Source organism: Heterodontus francisci, chromosome 7 (assembly GCF_036365525.1).
Source record: "Heterodontus francisci isolate sHetFra1 chromosome 7, sHetFra1.hap1, whole genome shotgun sequence".
Taxonomy (NCBI): Eukaryota; Metazoa; Chordata; class Chondrichthyes; order Heterodontiformes; family Heterodontidae; genus Heterodontus; species Heterodontus francisci.
The window spans coordinates 51,899,723-51,918,564 of record NC_090377.1 but is presented as its reverse complement, the minus strand read 5'-3'; the positions used below and the strand labels follow the sequence as shown (position 1 = coordinate 51,918,564).

The 18,842-nt window shown below is 44.2% G+C and overlaps 1 protein-coding gene across 1 annotated transcript in view; it reads right to left on the bottom strand.

Moving 5' to 3' along the window:
- lrp2a (low density lipoprotein receptor-related protein 2a) overlaps positions 1-18,842 on the bottom strand; it is a 418,190-nt gene that overhangs the window by 227,612 nt on the left and 171,736 nt on the right. Inside the window, exons 23-28 of the mRNA XM_068035173.1 lie at positions 10,767-10,886; positions 10,539-10,655; positions 9,704-10,081; positions 3,298-3,546; positions 750-961; positions 212-396 (exon numbers count right to left, since the gene is read on the bottom strand). Coding sequence (XP_067891274.1) covers positions 212-396; positions 750-961; positions 3,298-3,546; positions 9,704-10,081; positions 10,539-10,655; positions 10,767-10,886 — 1,261 coding nt within the window. The remainder of the gene's footprint in view (positions 1-211; positions 397-749; positions 962-3,297; positions 3,547-9,703; positions 10,082-10,538; positions 10,656-10,766; positions 10,887-18,842) is intronic.

The following is an 18,842-nucleotide window of genomic DNA, read 5'->3' as shown; positions in this document are numbered from 1 at the left end:
CCTTTATTAGAATACCTCTAAATAACTCCTTTATCCATGTCTTCCTGTTAACTAAATATTGTAGAACGTAATAGTGCCTGAAGTCTCTCCTTAACTGAAAGTTTTCATTAAAAATATTCATATTATGTATATACTAAAGCTCTTTTCCACATCTAACCATTCTTCCCTAATATACGTGCACATAAACAAATGCATTGCTTTTTTGTCTTACTCATTTCTGGGATCCAACACCAATCCTCTGGGATTCGTTATATTATCACTGAGTAGCACAGTTCTGTGGCTGCCATCCAGCTTTGAAACCTCAATTGTTTGAAGAATGTAGTCTGCCCAGTACAAATTGCGGCCTACCCAGTCCACAGCTATGCTTTCTGTGACAGTCACTCCACTATCAAATATCTGTTGGCAGAGATTGAAGCATCAGTGATAACGCAGAAAAGTATATCCTATAGAAAAAAGTCATCTCTGGCGTAGATTTTTTAATGCTGAAGACATGCTTCCCAGAAAAGCTTTAACATTCTAAACCTAGAAAAGAAATATTACATATCCACAAATATTTATGAAATGGCATGTTCTAATTTGATCATCTGGACAATTCTTTGCAAACAATTCATACAGAATATATCTTCTTCCCAGCTTTAGATCCATTGTTTGGCAATGCCTTTTGTTAGGAACTACAGTACCATATACAGCAGTAAACTATATTTCATGCAATTGCTTTTATCCACTAGAAAACAAAAAAATATACGTACAATTTTTCGGTCTGTTCCATTTTGAAAAGCACTCCAAACTTTGTCCTGCGTAACATCCGACCAATAAATTCTACCAGTTGTTGAATCAAAGTCAATTGCAACAATATTTCGCCCATCTCGGATCACACTCTGAATGACATGTGGCTGAGCACTAATGTTGTTCGAAACTAGCTGACCTCGACTTGCCACCATTAATAGGACATTGGTTGAATCTAGATAGAAAATCAATATATCAACTTTATTGGCTTCACAAAGCATGAAGAGCTCACTGTAAACTAGGAGTTACATTAACATCAATGCTTTAGCAATAGCAAACTGAACTGTACTACAGCCTGCTAACCAAGCAGTTTCATTTCACAGAACCAATGTGCTGACTATTCTCCAAACTATGGTTTGGGAAAGAAAATAAAATGGCAAACAACAATGTTAAAATACATTGCATCATAAATATTAAAATTGGTTTTGTCACTTGTTTAAGCTCAGAAGCCTTAAAAAGAAATTGTATACAAGCAAAAAACAGCAAGTTTACAACATAGTACACTGGTATACCCACTGACACTCCACTGGAACCACAACCAGCGCAATCATACCATGTAAGAAACCAAACTCATCAATGTAATCCTTGGCATATTTCTTTGTCAGTCACCTGTATGAAATCTGAACTGTACTCTTCCCCACCTCAGTCTTTTTCTCTCTCTCATTTCCTCTCCTACACACCCATTGGTTCCAATTCCCAGCTTTACAAACCCTGAAAGAGGATTCCACCTCAGGCAACAACATCCTCTTCTTTGCTGCAAATCCCAACAACATGACACTGACCTTTGCCCATGCCATTAATGATACTGACTCTTGGCTGATCCATCTTAGGAGTACAGTTTAAGCAGAAAAACCACTTGCTTGACATCCAGGCCAAAATTAACTAGTTGTATTAACTATAATGGAAAAATGCATTGTTTAGGAACCTAGAATGGAAGGAATTATGTTGATTTCAATGTCATCTCGTATTGTTCATGACTGAATCTCTAGCATGTACAACCCCATCCCCAACCAATAGAACAGCTGCATCTTGCTGTCAAGATGCCAATTGTCTATCCCCACATTACAACACAATGTTTGATCTGAACTGGCTCTCCCCCATCATAACTGAGTCAGATTTGAGCCATCCAAAAATATCCAGTCAGAATTTAATACCTCAATTATAACAAAACCCCCAGCTATAATCCAGGCTCAGCACATGTAAATGCTGAAAGTGGATTAGTGGCATTGCTCCAGTTAAAGTGGACATACTGAGTATGTGTTTGCATCAGTACCAGCAAGACTCACCCAAGGCAGGTCTGGTTTACACCAGCACTCATGCTTTGAATGGGCTAAACCTCACGATCAAAAGAAGTAAAAAGTAAGAGGTTAAAAATCTGCAACTGTTCTGATAGATACCCACCATAACAACCCCTGCCAGCTCATCACCACCAATTCCAGTTTGACAAAATAATGCGGTATCTAGATGAGCCCCAAGAGGGGCTGGTGTCCACCAATGCCAAGTAAATGAAAGGCCTTCTCCGTTACCCCATGAACTATGGTAGAGGTCTGGCACAAAAATGCTCCACCCACAGAATTTCTGCACCAAAATCTTGGTAAGTCAGTTTACAACATTGATGAAACTAGATCAAGAGCTTATTCTTCCATTCCCTAGGTAGTTTACTTCTTCCTACTATAGATGCTGATGCATACAAGCAGGGAGAAAGACTGGTCACATAGCAGAATAGGACAAGGTGCTATTCCCACTACTGGAGTAAATTGAAAAGTAAAAAATTAAACAGCTTGAGTTTAGAGAGCAATAATAAAGCAAATATAAATGTTATGAAATTGATTGTGAATTCCTGTCTTCCTTTAGCTTAAAGGATTGACTGGCTAGAAAGAGATAATGCAGAAAAGGGAAATTGCAAAGTTTTCAACAATATTATGTTCCTACTGAAGTTTTTTTTTTGTCTGGTCAGTAGCAATCTCAATAAAAAGTAGGAAAGAAGCATATACTCCTTAACAGATTAGTAGATACTGCTTGGCTGCCAAATGGGCACTAATCCTGGGCAGAGTCTTGCATTCTAACAACTTAATTAAATTGCAGAAGCATTACCACAGGAATTCAGCAATAATGTCCACTGTGTAGAAATGCACAGGTTCATTCTGAACCAGAAGAATTTTAAGTTCATTAAAGTACTTGTCTATCATTATGTGCTTAATGACTGTCCTCTATTCCAACACAGAACCTTTGTATTCATGGCCTATAGCCATGTTATAATGGTCAACAATCTACATTCTGTGGGCAAAAACAGCATCCTTATTTATACAGATACGATGTCCACATCCTGCCCCACTGTGCCACAGATATAGTAGTTTCCACATGTCAGATGCTGCTGCTGTATTACTCAGTTCCAGCAACACCATTCAGTTCTTTAGGTTACACTAAGTACTGCATCAGACAGTTACAATACTGCATTTGGTCTGATAAAATGCATTTCAGTCAAACACAGGAAAATACAACAAGCTTTACCTGAAGCTTTGCAGGTTCTCTCATCAATTTCTAAAGTATAACCTTCATCACAGGAGCACCTGAAAGAGCCTCTTTCATTGTAACATATCTGGCTACAAATGCCTGGTGGATTACATTCATCAATATCTTCACAGGTCTTGGAATCATTTGTAAGCTGATAGCCACTTGGGCAAGTGCACTGTGCACCAAAGGGCCCCTGAATACATCCATGTGTGCAACCTGCATCATTTTCATTGCAGCTTTCTGTATCTAATTTTTGTCATAAACAAAAGCAAAAATAATTTTAGGAAAATATTTTTAAAGTGTTATTTTAAAAAAATCTCCACATTTCTACATATTATTGCAATTAAATGTTCAGCATGACCTACATGCAAAACAAATAGACTTTCAAATTTAATTGCTCTTTTTTTTTACCTAATTAAAGGGACAGGTTCAACTTCCAAACATATCTTGCTGGATCTAAACTCCACAGAACCAATTTGAGGAGAGGTATTGTGGAGAGGAGCATCTAATACAGCATAAATGTTATAATTTTTCTTGACAATTGTTGACTGTCACACTGGATACTCCTAGAACGATAGATTGAAATTTCATGAGACAATATAGCCCGTTAACTAGTAAATTTAAATAACTATCATCTGTGCATAGGCTGTATGCATCTTCTGTATTTAGCAGTAGTTTTGGTCTAAAAGTATCCAGACAGTACAGCTCAGTGACTGCAGAAATTTCAGTTAATATTCAGTAAATATACAAAAATTCAGAGTGATTAATTACATTTATAGCTATAATATGCAGGTATGAAAAGTGGGCATGTTTGAATAACTGGTCGCTGATGATTATTTACATAGATGTCGATGTCTGCCAACTGAGGCAGTAGAATCAAAGTCAGTAGAATCAAAGTCAGTAGAATCAAAGTAAGCAACTGATTTTCAAATTAATCTGTATTTAAGAATTTAAAATACAAAATGTAAATATTTAATTTATTCCTAGAGTACTCATTTTTACAAATTGTCTGTACAACACTGAGAAATTATCATGACTTGCAATATTGAACCCAAAATTATGATTACTATGATTAAGAACTGCTGTTGCCAACTTAAACAGAGAAAATTGAAAATGCATCAGTCTTAAATTATACAACTTATTTTAATTGCAGCAATAAAAGCTGGAGTATATAAATTAGCTCAAAGTCAATTGAAGTGAGGGGGGCTCTACATAAGCAGCAATTAAAACAAATCTGCATGTTTTTTTATTCGTTCTTGGGCTGTGTGCATCACTGGTTAGGCCAGCATTTATTGCCCATCCATAATTGCCCTTGGGAAGGTGGTGGAGAGCTGCCTTCTTGAACTGCTGCAGTCCTTGGGGTATAGGTACACCCATAGTGCTGTTAGGAAGGGAGTTCCAGGATATTGATCCAGTGGCAGGGAAGAAATGGTGATATAGTTTCAAGCCAGGATGGCATGTGGCTTGGAGGGGAACTTGCAGGTGGTGGTGTTCCCATGCATCTGCTGCCCTTGTCCTTCTAGGTGGTAGAGGTCGCGGGTTTGGAAGGTGCTGTCGAAGGAGCCTTGTATATGGTACACACTGCTGCCACTGTGCATCGGTGGTGAAGGGTGTGAATGTTGAAAGGTGGTGGATGGGTTGCCAATCAAGCGGGCTGCTTTGTCCTGGATGGTGTTGAGCTTCTTGAGTGTTGTTTGAGCTGCACTCATCCAGGCAAGTGGAGAGTATTCCATCACACTCCTGACTTGTGCCTTGTAGATGGTGGACAGGCTTTGGAGAGACAGGAGGTGAGTTACCCGTTACAGAATTCCCAGCTTCTAACCTGGTCTTGTAGCCACAGTATTTATGTGGCTGGTCCAGTTCAGTTTCTGGTCAATGGTGACCCCCAGGATGTTGATAATGGGCGATTCAGTGATGGTAATGCCATGACCATCAAGGGGAGATGGTTAGATTCTCTCTTGTTTGAGATGGTCATTGCCTGACACTTGTGTGGCGCAAATGTTACCTGCCACTTATCAGCCCAAGCCTGGATGTTGTCCAAGTCTTACTGCATATGGGCATGGGCTGCTTTAGTATCTGAGGAGTCGCGAATGGTGCTGAACATTGTGCAATCATCAGCGAACATCCCCACTTCTGACCTTATAATGGAGGGAAGGTCATTGATGAAGCAGCTGAAGATTGTTGGGCCTAGGACACTCCCCTGAGGAACTCCTGCAGTGATGTCCTTGGACTGAGATGATTGACGTCCAAAGACCACAGCCATCTTCCTTTGTACTAGGTATGACTCCAACCAGCAAATGAGTTTTCCCCCTGATTTCCATTGACTCCAGTTTTGATAGGGCTCCTTGATGCCATACTCGGTCAAATGCTGCTTTGATGTCAAAGGCAGTCACTCTCACCTCACCTCTTGAGTTCAGCCCTTTTGTCTATGTTTGGACCAAGGCTGTAGTGAGGTCAGGAGCAGCGTGAAGGGTAACTGACCGAAAACATTAACTCTGCTTCTCTCTCCACAGATGCTGCCAGACCTGCTGAGTATTTCCAACATTTCTTGTTTTTATTTCAGGAGCTGAGTGGTCCTGGCGGAACCCACTGAGTGTCAGTGAGCAGGTTATTGCTGAGCAAGTGCCACTTGATAGCAATGTCGACAACCCCTTCCATCACTTTGCTAATGATCGGGGGCAGACTGATCGGGTGGTAATTGACCAGGTTGGATTTGTCCTGCTTTTTGTGCACAGGACATACCTGTGCAATTTTCCACATTGCTGGGTTAGTGCCATTGTTGTAGCTGTACTGGAACAGTTTGGCTAGGGACACAGCTAGTTTGGGAGCACATGTTTTCAGTACTATTGCTGGAATGTTGTCAGGGCACATAACCTTTGCAGCATCCAGTGCCTTCAGGTGTTTATTGACATCACGTGGAGTGAATCGGATTGGCTGAAGACTGACATCTGTGATGCTGGTGACCTCAGGAGGAGGCCAAGGTGAATCATTTATTCGGCACTTCTGGCTGAAGATTGATCCAAATGCTTCAGCCTTGCCTTTTGCACTGATGTGCTGGACTCTCCCATTGTTGAGGATGGGGATATTTGTGGAGCCTCCTCCTCCTGTCAGTTGTTTAATTGTCCACCACCATTCGTGGCTGGATGTGGCAGGACTGCAGAGATTAGATCTGATCTGTTGCTCTTGGGATCGCTTAGCCCTGTCTATTGCATGCTGCTTCCGCTGTTTGGCATGCAAGTAGTCCTGTGTTGTAGCTTCACCAAGCTGACAGCTCATTTTGAGGTATGCCTGGTTCTGCTCCTGGCATGCCATCCTACACTCTTCATTGAACCCGGGTTGATCCCCCAGCTTAATGGTAATGGTACAGTGGGGGATATGCTGGGCCATGAGGTTACAGATTGTGGTTGAATACAATTTTACTGCTGCTGATGGCCACAGTACCTTATGGATGCCCAGTTTTGAGTTGCTAGATCTGTTTGAAATCTATCCCATTTAGCATGGTAGTAGTGCCACACAACTCAATGGTGGGTACTCTCAATGTGAAGACGGGACTTTATCTCCATAAGGACTGTGTGGTGGTCACTCCTACCAATATTGTTATGGACAGATGCAGCTGTGACAGGTAGATTGGTAAGGACAAGGTCAAGTATGTTTTTCCCTCTTGTTGGTTCCCTCACCACCTGTCGCAGACCCAATCTAGCAGATATGTCCTTTAGGACTCCGCCAGCTCGGTCGGTAGTGGTGCTACCGAACCACTCTTGGTGATGGACATTGAAGTTCCCCACCCAAAGTACATTTTGTGTCCTTGCTACCCTCAGTGCTTCTTCCAATTGGTGTTCAACGTGGAGAAGCACTGATTCATCAGCCGAGGGGGCGGGATGGGTGGGCGGTAGGTCGTAATCACCAGGAGGTTTCTGTGCCCATGTTTGACCTGATGCCATGAGACTTCATGGGGTCCAGAGTCAATGTTTAGGTCTCCCAGGGTAACTCCCTCTCAACTGTATACCACTGAGCTCCCACCTCTGCTGGGTCTGTCCTGCCGGTGGGACGGGACATACCTAGGGATGGTGATGGCGGTATCGGGGACATTGTTTGTAAGGTATTAATCCATGAGTATGACTATGTCAGGCTGTTGCTTGACTAGTCTGTGGAACAGCTCTCCCAATTTTGGCACAAGCCCCCAGATGTTAGTAAGGAGGACTTTGCAGGTTCGACAAGGTTGGGTTTGCCATTGTCGTTTCCGGTGCCTAGGTCGATGCCGGGTGGTCCATCCAGTTTCATTCCTTTTCATAGTCTTTGTAGCGGTTTGATACAACTGAGTGGCTTGCTAGGTCAGTTCAGAAGGCAGTTAAGAATCAACCACATGGCTGCGGGTCTGGAGTCACATGTAGGCCAGACCAGGTAAGGATGGCAGATTTCCTTTCCCTAAAGGACATTAGTGAACCAGATGGGTTTTTACAACAATCGACAATGGTTTCATAGTCACCACTAGACTAGCTTTTAATTCCCGATTATTTATTAATTGAGTTCAAATTCCACCATCTACCATGGTGGGATTCGAACCCATGGCTGCAGAGCATTAGCTTGGGGCTCTGGGTTACTAGTCTAGTGACATTACCACCGCCTCCCCCGATATGTGTCTAAGTGGTCAGTATTTTAATTTAGAATTCAGTAATTAGGAAAGATCAATTGGACTGTATCCCTATTGTGAAAATAAAGTGCACTAAAAAGTTATCCATGTGTTGCTGAGGAGGTTGCAAGATAATCAGGAGAGACGGGGTGAAATTTTTCTTTGTAGCCCAGATTTTGAAGTAAATGATAGTGTCCTCCATGATGTGTTAGCTGTCAGTATAGATTTGGATTGAAATTTGGAATTTTTGATCTGCGTAGCTATGCCAAATCATGCATTTATCCACTGAGCCATCAGATGACCCCATTCAAATAAAGGGTGAACAGGGAATTAAAGGGGCGGCACAGTGGCGCAGTGGTTAGCACCGCAGCCTCACAGCTCCAGCAACCCGGGTTCAGTTCTGGGTACTGCCTGTACGGAGTTTGCAAGTTCTCCCTGTGACCGCATGGGCTTCCACCAGGTGCTCCGGTTTCCTCCCACAGCCAAAGACTTGCAGGTTGATAGGTAAATTGGCCATTGTAAATTGCCCCTAGTGTAAGTAGGTGGTAGGAGAATTGAGGGAAGGTAGGGATGTGGTAGGAAATACTGGATTAATGTAGGGTTAGTATAAATGGGTGGTTGATGGTCGGCACAGACTCGGTGGGCCAAAGGGCCTGTTTCAGTGCTGTATCTTTCTATGACTCTATAACACTAACTTTAAAATAGGGAATGGGGATGACATACATACACATGAAGTGCTTATCTGCTGATATTGAAAATAGTAAATTCTAGGTTCAGGTGCTTTTTAAAAAATAAGTCCTCCTAATGCCATTCACTATGAATGTATACAAGTTTTATAGCAAAGGTCAATAAGCTTGAATGCAATGCTGACAGAGCAAACTGTGGGGATCAATAAAACGGGTAGGTTGCCTACTCCAGAACTAGACATCTGCTTCAGAAACCTACACATCTTCAGAATTTTTTAGTCAGCGCCTCTCAGTATGAGATTCAGTATGTCACATTCTCCAGAACAATGAACTAAGGATTGCTTTGCATCATACATAAAATAAATATTTGCTGACATCAATTTCATGAGTAATTCCAGGATCTCATGTTTAAATATTTTTTCCACCCAGGTTATAAAATTGGCAGTGTTGCAGAGAATGAAATGCAATCTGCAGGATGTACTATTTTAATGTAGAGCTAGTAAGGCTGAACCACATTGACTCGCAGTCCTGCACTGCAACAAATTTGAAAAAGTCATCCTCTTGTTTTTACATTCCCTCAAAGCCTTACCACTTCATAACACTAACCTCCTCCAGTCCTATAACAACCACTACCCCATCCCTGCCCCCAAACTCCTTGTTCCTCCAATTATGGGTTTGTGACTAGCCCTTTCTCCCCACCATCAGCAGCTGTGGCTTGTGGTCCGAAGCCCCCGGTCTGGAATTTCCTCCTGAAAACTCTCCAACATGCTCCTCTCCTTTAAGACCCTCCTTAAAACCCACCTCTTTGATCAAGCTTTTGGTCACCAATACTACACTTTCCTTGGTTCAACGGCCTTTTTTTCCTGAATATTTGTGAAGCACATTGTGGCAGTTTGCTATACTTAAGGCTCTATATAATACAAATTGTTGCAGTATAGTAGTGATGGTATCAATTGTAGGATCATGGTATCTGCTCCTTTCTTTCATCCTTCACTACAGACATTTTATTTTTATCCCACATATACACTTAACTGAACCCTTATTTCACTATAAGAAATATGGAAAATATTTTAAATGATTTACTTACTGCAGAGTGGAGATTCATCTGCACCATTTGGGCAGTCTGCAGTGCGGTCACAAACCTTATCCAAATTCAGGCAGATGCTGAGACCTGGGCACTGCCACTGGTTACTGGGGCATTGGAATGGCTGTGTCGGGCAGTCTCTTTCATCACTCATGTCTCTACAGTCATTATCACCATCACACAACCAGCCTCTGTAGACACAGTTTCCATTATCACACCGGAAATAGTTGGCAGAGCAGTTCTTTGGCAAACAGCTAAGATGTTCATCTGATCCATCAATACAGTCTGCATGGCCATCGCATTCCCAATTTGATGGTATACAAGCACCATCATCTTGACACTGGAATTCATTTTGGTGGCACATACCTGGTGGTCGAGTGGCTACAAAAAGAAAACAAAAGCTTCTAACATTGCAATGAGAGTTTTATCAAGGTTATATAAAGCAATCCTTTGTGCCAATTAATGCTTGTCAAACCAATTACTTATTATTGGGCAAGGTCCCTAAAGTGATGCATAACCTCATAAAATATTGAGGGTAAAATCCATGAAAACATAAGATAACAAATTATTGACACTGGCCCCTATATTCGTTATTTGAACAAATTCAGAGGTTGGAGAAAGAAACTGGACATGCACTGATCATAAGTTGGTCCATGTAACTGATGCAGGCCCTGCATTGCAATGTAAATGAGGTGGGGGGGGGGGGGCTATTCCTGGCCTTTGGCTCCATAAACTTCAGGAGCACCAACAATATTATTTTCATAGCAAAACACAGCATCACAGGAATACAGTTACATAGAGAATCAACATTCAATCAGCTCTAAATCGGTATACATACGGCATCCCGCCTCATCAGATTGATCACTGCAATCAAAAACGCCATCGCAGTGGTAGAAATTGCTGATGCACTGTCCTCCATGTGCACATTTAAACTCATAGGAAGTGCAGTTATACACTGTAATGAAATTAATTTGAGTTTAGGAATCTGAACCATTATGTATTATTGTTCAAAATATTTCAGATCAACTGCCTCTGATTGTGGCCATCACCTTTTTTCTACACTTACCACAGCCCCGCTCATCCAATCCATCTAGGCAGTCTTCATCACCATCACATATGTAAGCTGGGTCAATGCACCGATGTTCTGTGCACAAAAATTGTTCAGGCTGGCAGGTACTTGTGAAATCTTAATTTTTTTTGAAAGAAAAGGTAAATCAGAAAAAAAATGGCTTAAAGTTGTATTTAAAGTAATATTTTATTTAGCTGCTGTTGCAAATTTGTTGGTGAGCAAATCTACATTACATACCTAATTAAGTAACACCAAATACAAAGAAGTTAATGGCTGGGAGTTTTATTTAAATGTGAGGGTGGGAACGACAGTGGGTGGACGCTTCAACCCATCCCTCAGATCAGCATGCCGGTTTCATGGTGCGAAAACACATGCTCCAAGGAGAGTTGGAAGAGGCAACCCACCCGAAATGGATAAATGGCTAGTGAAGGCTCTTAATGTAATTGTCAGGTTGTTAAGGGCCAGTTTAGAACTTCCTTTATAAGGCACAGGATCCACAAAGGGTTTCAACCACGACAGGGAGGAAGAGGCGATGACACAGTGGGGAGCAAGTCAAAATGGCAGGACATCAGTAAGAGTCACCATTGATGAGGGAAGGCTCAGAGAAGGCCCTTTATTCACAGGCAACCAGTTGTACAGGGTCAGGAGAATTATTGGTCATATCTCTTCACTCTGGACAAGGCCATTTTGCGGGGGCAGCTTTGGGGTGTGGACCGGTCCTTCTGCATACAGGCCTCACGGGTTCATGAGAGGGGGGGGTTCAGGAAGACAGCATATTCCAAGGGAAAGAAAGAAGGACATAATAGGAAATGGGATTAAGCTACTCCGAGATAGAATCAACTAGTGATAAGGAGCAGTATCTGTAGGAGCTGAGGCAGAGCCTAGGGCAACAGGCTTACAGGGGTGAGGAACAAGGGGCAGGAAGGCGATACCCTCAGCATTACGACTAAATAGAGAATCTACATGGACATTCAGAGCACCAGCGTCACAGAAGGCTGCGCTTGTCCAGGTAGATGGTTGCTGATCTATGTGCTCTCGTTGAGGGTCGTCCGAGGGTTCACAGGAACTGTTGCATGGCCTCCCTGTGGCTGTAAAAGTCACAGTGGCCTTGCGTTTTTTTTTGCCACCGGTTCCTTCCAAGGAGCAGCAGCAGACATTGATGGCATCTTGCAGGCAGCACATCATTGCATCTCAGACATAACGGATGCTCTGTTCAAGAGGGCAGGGGACTACATTGAATTCGAGGTGGATAGTGTCACTCGAGCTCAAAAGACAATGGGACTTTCCTCCATCACTGGACTTCCTCAGGCACAGGGGATCCTCAATTGCACCCATGTCGCTGTGAAGGCACCACCAGTCAGGGAGATTCCTCAACAGGAAGGGATTCGACTCCCTAAATGTCCAGCAGGTCTGCAACCACAGCAAGCACTTTATCAGGTGTATGTACGCTATCCCGGAAGTTGCCATGATGCCTTCATCCTCCAGCAATCGCAAATGCTACAGGTCTTCATGGAGACATCGGAAATCCATGGATGGCTGTTAGCGGATAAGGCTTACCCCATGAAGAGATGGCAGATGCCACTGGTGCGTAACCCTGCCACGGAGGCTAAGAGACGCTACAACCCATGCCACCTGAGCACAAGGGTCATCACTGAGGAGGCTGTCCGCCTCGTGAACATGAGGTTAAGAGGCCTTGACCAGTCGAGTGGCGCCCTCCAGTACCCACCCCCCCCTCAAGAGTTTCACGCATTTAGTCTGCTGCATTCTCCATAACATGCTCCTCCAGAAAAGTGTAGACCTTGAAGATGGAGAAGTGCTGAAATAGCACAGCTCCTCGGAGAAGGAAGAAAAGGACAAGGAGGAGACTGAAGGAGAACTGGAGAACAGTTCCCATGCATTGCAGGGATGTTGCTGTGGTAGGCTCAGGGAGGCGCAGCAGTCATCAGGATGGAAGGGACGCCAGGGCCACTCTGATCCAGGCACACTTCACCTGAGCGATATTCAGTCTGCAGCACATTTGGAGAGGAGAGGCTCCTTCATCTGAGTGACAGCAAGAATCCATTAAGAGCAAAAGTCAGCAATCTTCCAATGGCACAGACACTGCAAGGCTCCAGAGTCTCCACTTGACACACTCTTCCCCAACACACTCTTTTGCTTTGCTAACCCATGTTCTCCATCTCCTGCCTTTCACCATGATGAAATAGAAACACACAAGTCTACCTTAGTGTAACAACATGCCCAGTGCTTTATCGCATAACAGTCACCTGCGGCACCTCCAAAGTTGCTGCAGCGGCATCACTGCAAGGGCAGCCTCTGTGGCTCAACAGGTGTTTCCTCCATTAGAGGGGCCATGGAGGTGGATGATGATGATCCCTGTGAGAGGCGGTCCCCTCAACACCAACTGTTGCCACCTCAGCCCTTTCATGCGCCCTTGATCACTGGAGGGAAACACCAGCTGGGGCACAGCTGGCATCCAGTCCATGCTTCACTGACTGGTCAATGCTACAAACAAGCTCTCCATGAGGTTGACCACTTTCTCAATGGAGGAGCTCATGTGCTCAAAGCACTGAGACATTGTGGAGCACATGTGATGAAAGGACTCCTCCATTCTTATCTCATGATTCTGCAGTGCCTCAGGCAATTCCAACATGTAGGAACACAACTCACACTGATTCTCCAGGTAGAGCCACCTGTTTCGTGACTCCAAGGCTCTGCATCTCCACCCTGCTGAACAGGGCTGTGTCTGTCCTCCATTCTCTGAGGGTACTGCCCACAGCCAACTCTACCTCCCCCGTCACCTCCTGCTCTGAAGTGATGTGCACTTTACCCTATGCCACCATCTCTAATAACTCGTGAGGATCCACCGAGATGAGGTGCGAGTGGCTGCGCCAGTGCAGGGTGCGCAAGAAAGATGTGTTGGTGCAAGCTCCAATGTTTTTTACGCCTCTGACTCCTCGAGAACATGTTGGCTGTGTGTCCACTCCTCCCCCTCTGCAACTGGCCCGGTGGCAGACATGAGAACGTGGTCATGAGAAATCGTCACCATCAACAGATGCTACTGCTGCTTGAAATAATGACAGCTTATGCATTGACAGCTTATTGCATGGGGAGGATTGCCATGCAACCCCTGAACCTGGAGATGTTAAGATCTTTTCACCCTGTCTATGTTGAATCCCATTTCTCTGTCTCCGACGTCCCTGTGGCTTGCCACACTGGCCAGATCAAGATCCAGCTCCTCAAATGTTTCAGTGATGTGAGCTGGGACACCCCAAGCATGACCTCTCGCTCTCCCTGGTGGTGTTCTCCCTTGGCCTGCAAGGTGAAGAAAGATGCTGTTAGGACAATGCCTCTCTCCCTCACCACTTGCAGCTTTTCATTCGCATAGGATGTTGCAGTCTTCACTGTAGCCTACTGTCCAATAGCACTAGGCTTATGAACTATGCTGCTGTCATCAATGCTGCTGTACACACATCTCTCCCATGGTCAGGAGGACTCCAAGCATCCTCAGGATGCCCCTCTCTTTTGCATTCTGGTGACTGCTAACCAGGCTGGAATAACCTTGCCAGAGCTAAGCAGGTCATTGAAACGTTTCCGGCACTGGACCCAGTTCCTCCTCACCACTCCTCTGATGCTAATGCCATTGGCCACCTCAAGCCATGCCTTCTTGGTCAGCCTTGCAGGCTTTCTTCTGTCGCTGGCAGGGAATAGGATCTTCCTCTGTGATGTCACCCCTCCAGCAGCACCTCAAGTGAGTCATCAGAAAAACAGGGTGGCTGCCCTGATACGGGGGCCCTCCCTACCCACTGCCCTCTGCTCAGCTTCTCCCTCTATTTTTGAGACAAATGGCAGCAGATGCATGGGAACACGATCATCTTCAAGTTCCCCTCCAAGCCACACACCATCCTCACTTGGAAATATATAATTGTTCCTTCACTGTCGCTGGATCAAAATCCTGGAACTCCCTCCCTAATAGCACTGTGGGCGTACCTGATGGACTGTAGCGATACAACAAGGCAACTCACCACTACCTTCTCAAGGGCAATTAGGGATGGGCAACAAACGTTGGCCTTGCCAGCGATGCCCACATCCCATGAAATGAATTTCTTTTTTAAACCACTGCAATGACTGCTGCTTGCCCTTTAAATTGGGCCCACTGCTCCCTTTGTCCCATGCTGGCTGCCACTAATTGGACGGTGAACGCGACTCAGGCCAATTAAGTGCCATTTCAATTGAAATCACAATGTGGTGTGGGGTCAGGACCTGGAAATGAATGCCATGTCAGGGTCCCAACCCTGGAATTGAAATCCTACCCATAGACTCAATTTGTTAGAATTCATATATCACATGGTTAATAGAGCATTAGAGTCTTAATTGTTTTCATGAGTTTGAAAGAACAAATCACAGAATCTGTGTTATCTGATTTATGCTTTTTTACCATCTGCGAAAGATCACCAGTCATGTATGAAGCACTATTGCCACATTATTTGAAGTGCAAGGCACAACGAGGACTATAATGGTTGTGAATATTTTGTAAAGATAAATCCTTCTGTTTAAAATACACCATGCAATAACATTTTGGTCAGTTTAGTGTCTGACATGCATGGAAATCCATCAATAAGCTGAAGATTGTGCCTTGAGAGAGATCGTAGACCTTGTGAGGTAGTGTAGTTGGGGTTGTGGGTCTCGGGTGGGGGGAGCAATTAGTGGCTGTGGGGAATCAGTAGCGCAGGGGGATAGCAGCAGCAATTAGCATGGGATGATGGTGAGGGAAGGGGGATAGTGCTAACAATCTGCAGGGGAGGGGCACTGGAAGCAGCCAGAATTCATTGAATATGGGATCAAGAGGAGGACTCCTGCTCCTCCTGCGTCCACATTCAGGTACCTGTGGGGTGCTTCCTACTGGTTAACAGTACAAGCTCAGTATGTGCAGAGTGAAGTGCTGGGGCATTCGATATCAGAAATGGATCCTGTAAGATGTGCAAGACCCAAATTACAATAAATTATTCGATAACTAAAATGGTCCCAACGCCCACTGTTGCTGCACCTTATCCAATATTGCCAGCCGTGCACTTATGGCTAGAAATTTGCTCGCTCGTAGAAGCCATCTAGTGCCCAAACCATGGGCACTGTGCAGCAGAATTTATAGGCCAATTAACTGCAGTTAGATATGGGTTTATTTTAATTACTGTTGATCATCCCAATCTTTGGTCTTGGAATTATTACTGACACATCTATTTTGATATGTGCACCAAATCAGGTTTTTTCCCCTCAATTTTCTCCTCTTACAATTCTTCTGAAAGCAGTGACCCATGCTTGGGTAATATTATTCCTATAGCTTGCTGAAATAAACAGATCATAAGAATGGATAAAAGACAACTATAATTATTAAAGTAGTGGGAAATGAAATTGGTCTATATAATAGCACGAATAGAAATTAAGCACAGTGTAAAACGGACTGACACTTCACTGTGAGTCCATACTGGGAAAGACCAATTTTACCTGTAAAGTTGCTTTTGCTAAACTTGGCAGCAATAAAAATGTTACAAAGTTGAGCAAAGCACCAGGATCCATCTCAGCCTCCTCCTGAGGTCCCCACTATCACAGATGCCGGCCTTAAGCCAATTCGATTCATCCCAGCTGACAGAAAGGCCTTGGGCTACAGAACTAGCCATGACTCTAGCCAAGCTGTTCCAGTACAGCTACAACACTGGCATCGACCTGACCAAGAGGAAAATTATCCAGATATGACCTTTCCACGAAAAGTAGGAAAATTCCAATCTTGCCAGTTACCACCCCTTCAGTCTCCTCATTGCAGCCTTGGTCCAAACATGGAGAGTTGGGATAGGAGTTACTGCCCTTGACATCAAAGCAGCATTTGATCAACTGTGGGGTCAAGGAGCCCTGGTCAAAGTGAAGTCAATAGAAATCAGTGGGGAAACTCTCCAATGGTTGGACTCATACCTAGCACAAAGGAAGATGGTTGTGGTTGTTGCAGGTCAATAATCTCAGGCCCAAGACATCATGTGCAGGAATTCCTCAGGTCAGTTTCCTAGGCCCAACCACCATCAACTGCTTCTCCAATGACATTCCAACCATCATAAAGTCAGAAGTGTGAGATGTTTGCTGATGATTGCATACTGTTCTGTTCCTTTCGCAACTGCTCAAATAATGAAGCAATCCGGGCCAGCATGCAGCAAATTCCAGACAACACTCAGGTTTAGACTGATAAGTGGCAAGTAGCTTGTGTGCTATACAAGTGTCAGGTCATGACTGTCTATAAGAGAATCAAACCACTTCCTCAACATACAATGGCATTACCACCATTGAATCCCCACCATCAGCATTATGGGGTCATCATTGACCAGAAACACAATTGGGCCAGCCACATAAATACTGTGACTACAAAAGCAGTTTCAGAAGCTAGGAATTCTGTGGCAAGTGGCTCACCTCCTGATTCCCTAACAACTTTCCACCATCTCAATGAGGTGGAAGTCCTGCCTAAGACCAATTAAGGGCCTAGTGTCAGTAAAATCTGCTCAGGATCCCCAGGCCCGGCGGAAGCAGGATCGCCACTGACTTTTCAGCCAGTGGACGGGTCCCTCCCCGCCCACTGTAAAATCCAGTCCCTACTCTTTTATAACTGCCCACCCACCTCGTTTCTTGGTGAGTAGGGTTAAAATCAATTTCCAAATCTTTCTGAACATTTGATTCATCCATCTCCTCATCGGAAATGATGATGGAAGCAATCAATAGGTACGCTTGCTGTGCTGTTGGGCTTGTTTACTTGGTGCCAGCTCCCTGCTGTCTTAAAGCTCTGCATACCCTATAAATATGTGAACACTGCATAATAGCCTATTTAAATGAACAACACCCCTTCCCCTGTTAATGAGATTTATTAAGGTTTCTCCAATGCTTTCAGCAACCCATTTCTGATGTTTTAACCAAGCACTGGAAATTTGTAACTTCCTTCTGCAATGAACAAACATATCAATCTATGCGGCAAAATAATTTCTAGATACTCTTCCCTGTTGGAAACATTCTGATCTGAAATTTCATCCTCGGCATGACTGGTATTTCAAAAATAGAAGGTGCAATTTTGCTGGCCCCTGGGTGACAGAAACAGAGGCAGAGGGGCCAGTAAAATGGCGAGCAGCCATGTCGGAATTGCTCCCGGAAGTTTCCCAGCAGTGGGAACAGCAGCGGCTTGGCTGAACAATTTGAATGATTGATTGTCCAATTAAGGGCAATTTCCCCAGGACACTGGCAATTTGCCAGTGGTGGAGTGACCCCTCACCATGTGGGGAGGCCACCAGCTGCATGGAGGCGGCCTCCCTGTGAATTCCCAGGGGGCCATCCGAGCCAGAGGATCCATGGCACAGGGAGGGGGCCACTGGTAGAAAATGATGCCCCGCAGCCCCAGTGTTGATGCTGGAGGGGTTTCCCCTCCATTCTCAAGGCCCTGCCTGCTTGGCCCATGTAATACTTCATTTAATGCTCACTCTTCCAAGGCTATCTCAAAATGGAGGCTCCCTCACGTTCTCCTTGTTGCTTCAGCAGTGAAAACCTCTCTCGGTGGCATTGCTGAGGCTACAGAGCCTCCGGCCCTCTGATTGGACCAGCAACATGGAAAACCTACCCACCTTCCTTAATTGGCCACCTCCCCAACTGCAGCTCTTAATTGCCTCCTCCTGGCAATATCGTGGGTGAAGTCCCGCCTCCTGCCCAAAAGTGCCGGCCACCTGAAAACCACCCCGACAATGGGACATCTACTGCTTTGGGAAAATCACACCCATAAAGTTTATATATTTTAAATACATGTGTATATATTTTTAAATGGGTATAAATCTTTTGGCGCGGGTTACTTTGTCTAGCCTTGACCATATCAAGAGCTGATACATTTTTCAAGCACAGAAAATAAACACACTTTGGAGAGATTAATATGGTCCCAACTGGTCAAGATGTTTAAACAAATTGGCATAATAGCTAATAGTGTGCAGCCCACCTACTGATATTACGTACTTTGCACTACTATTTCATTTGGAATTGTTTTTCTACAGTGCACCTAGTTGCTAA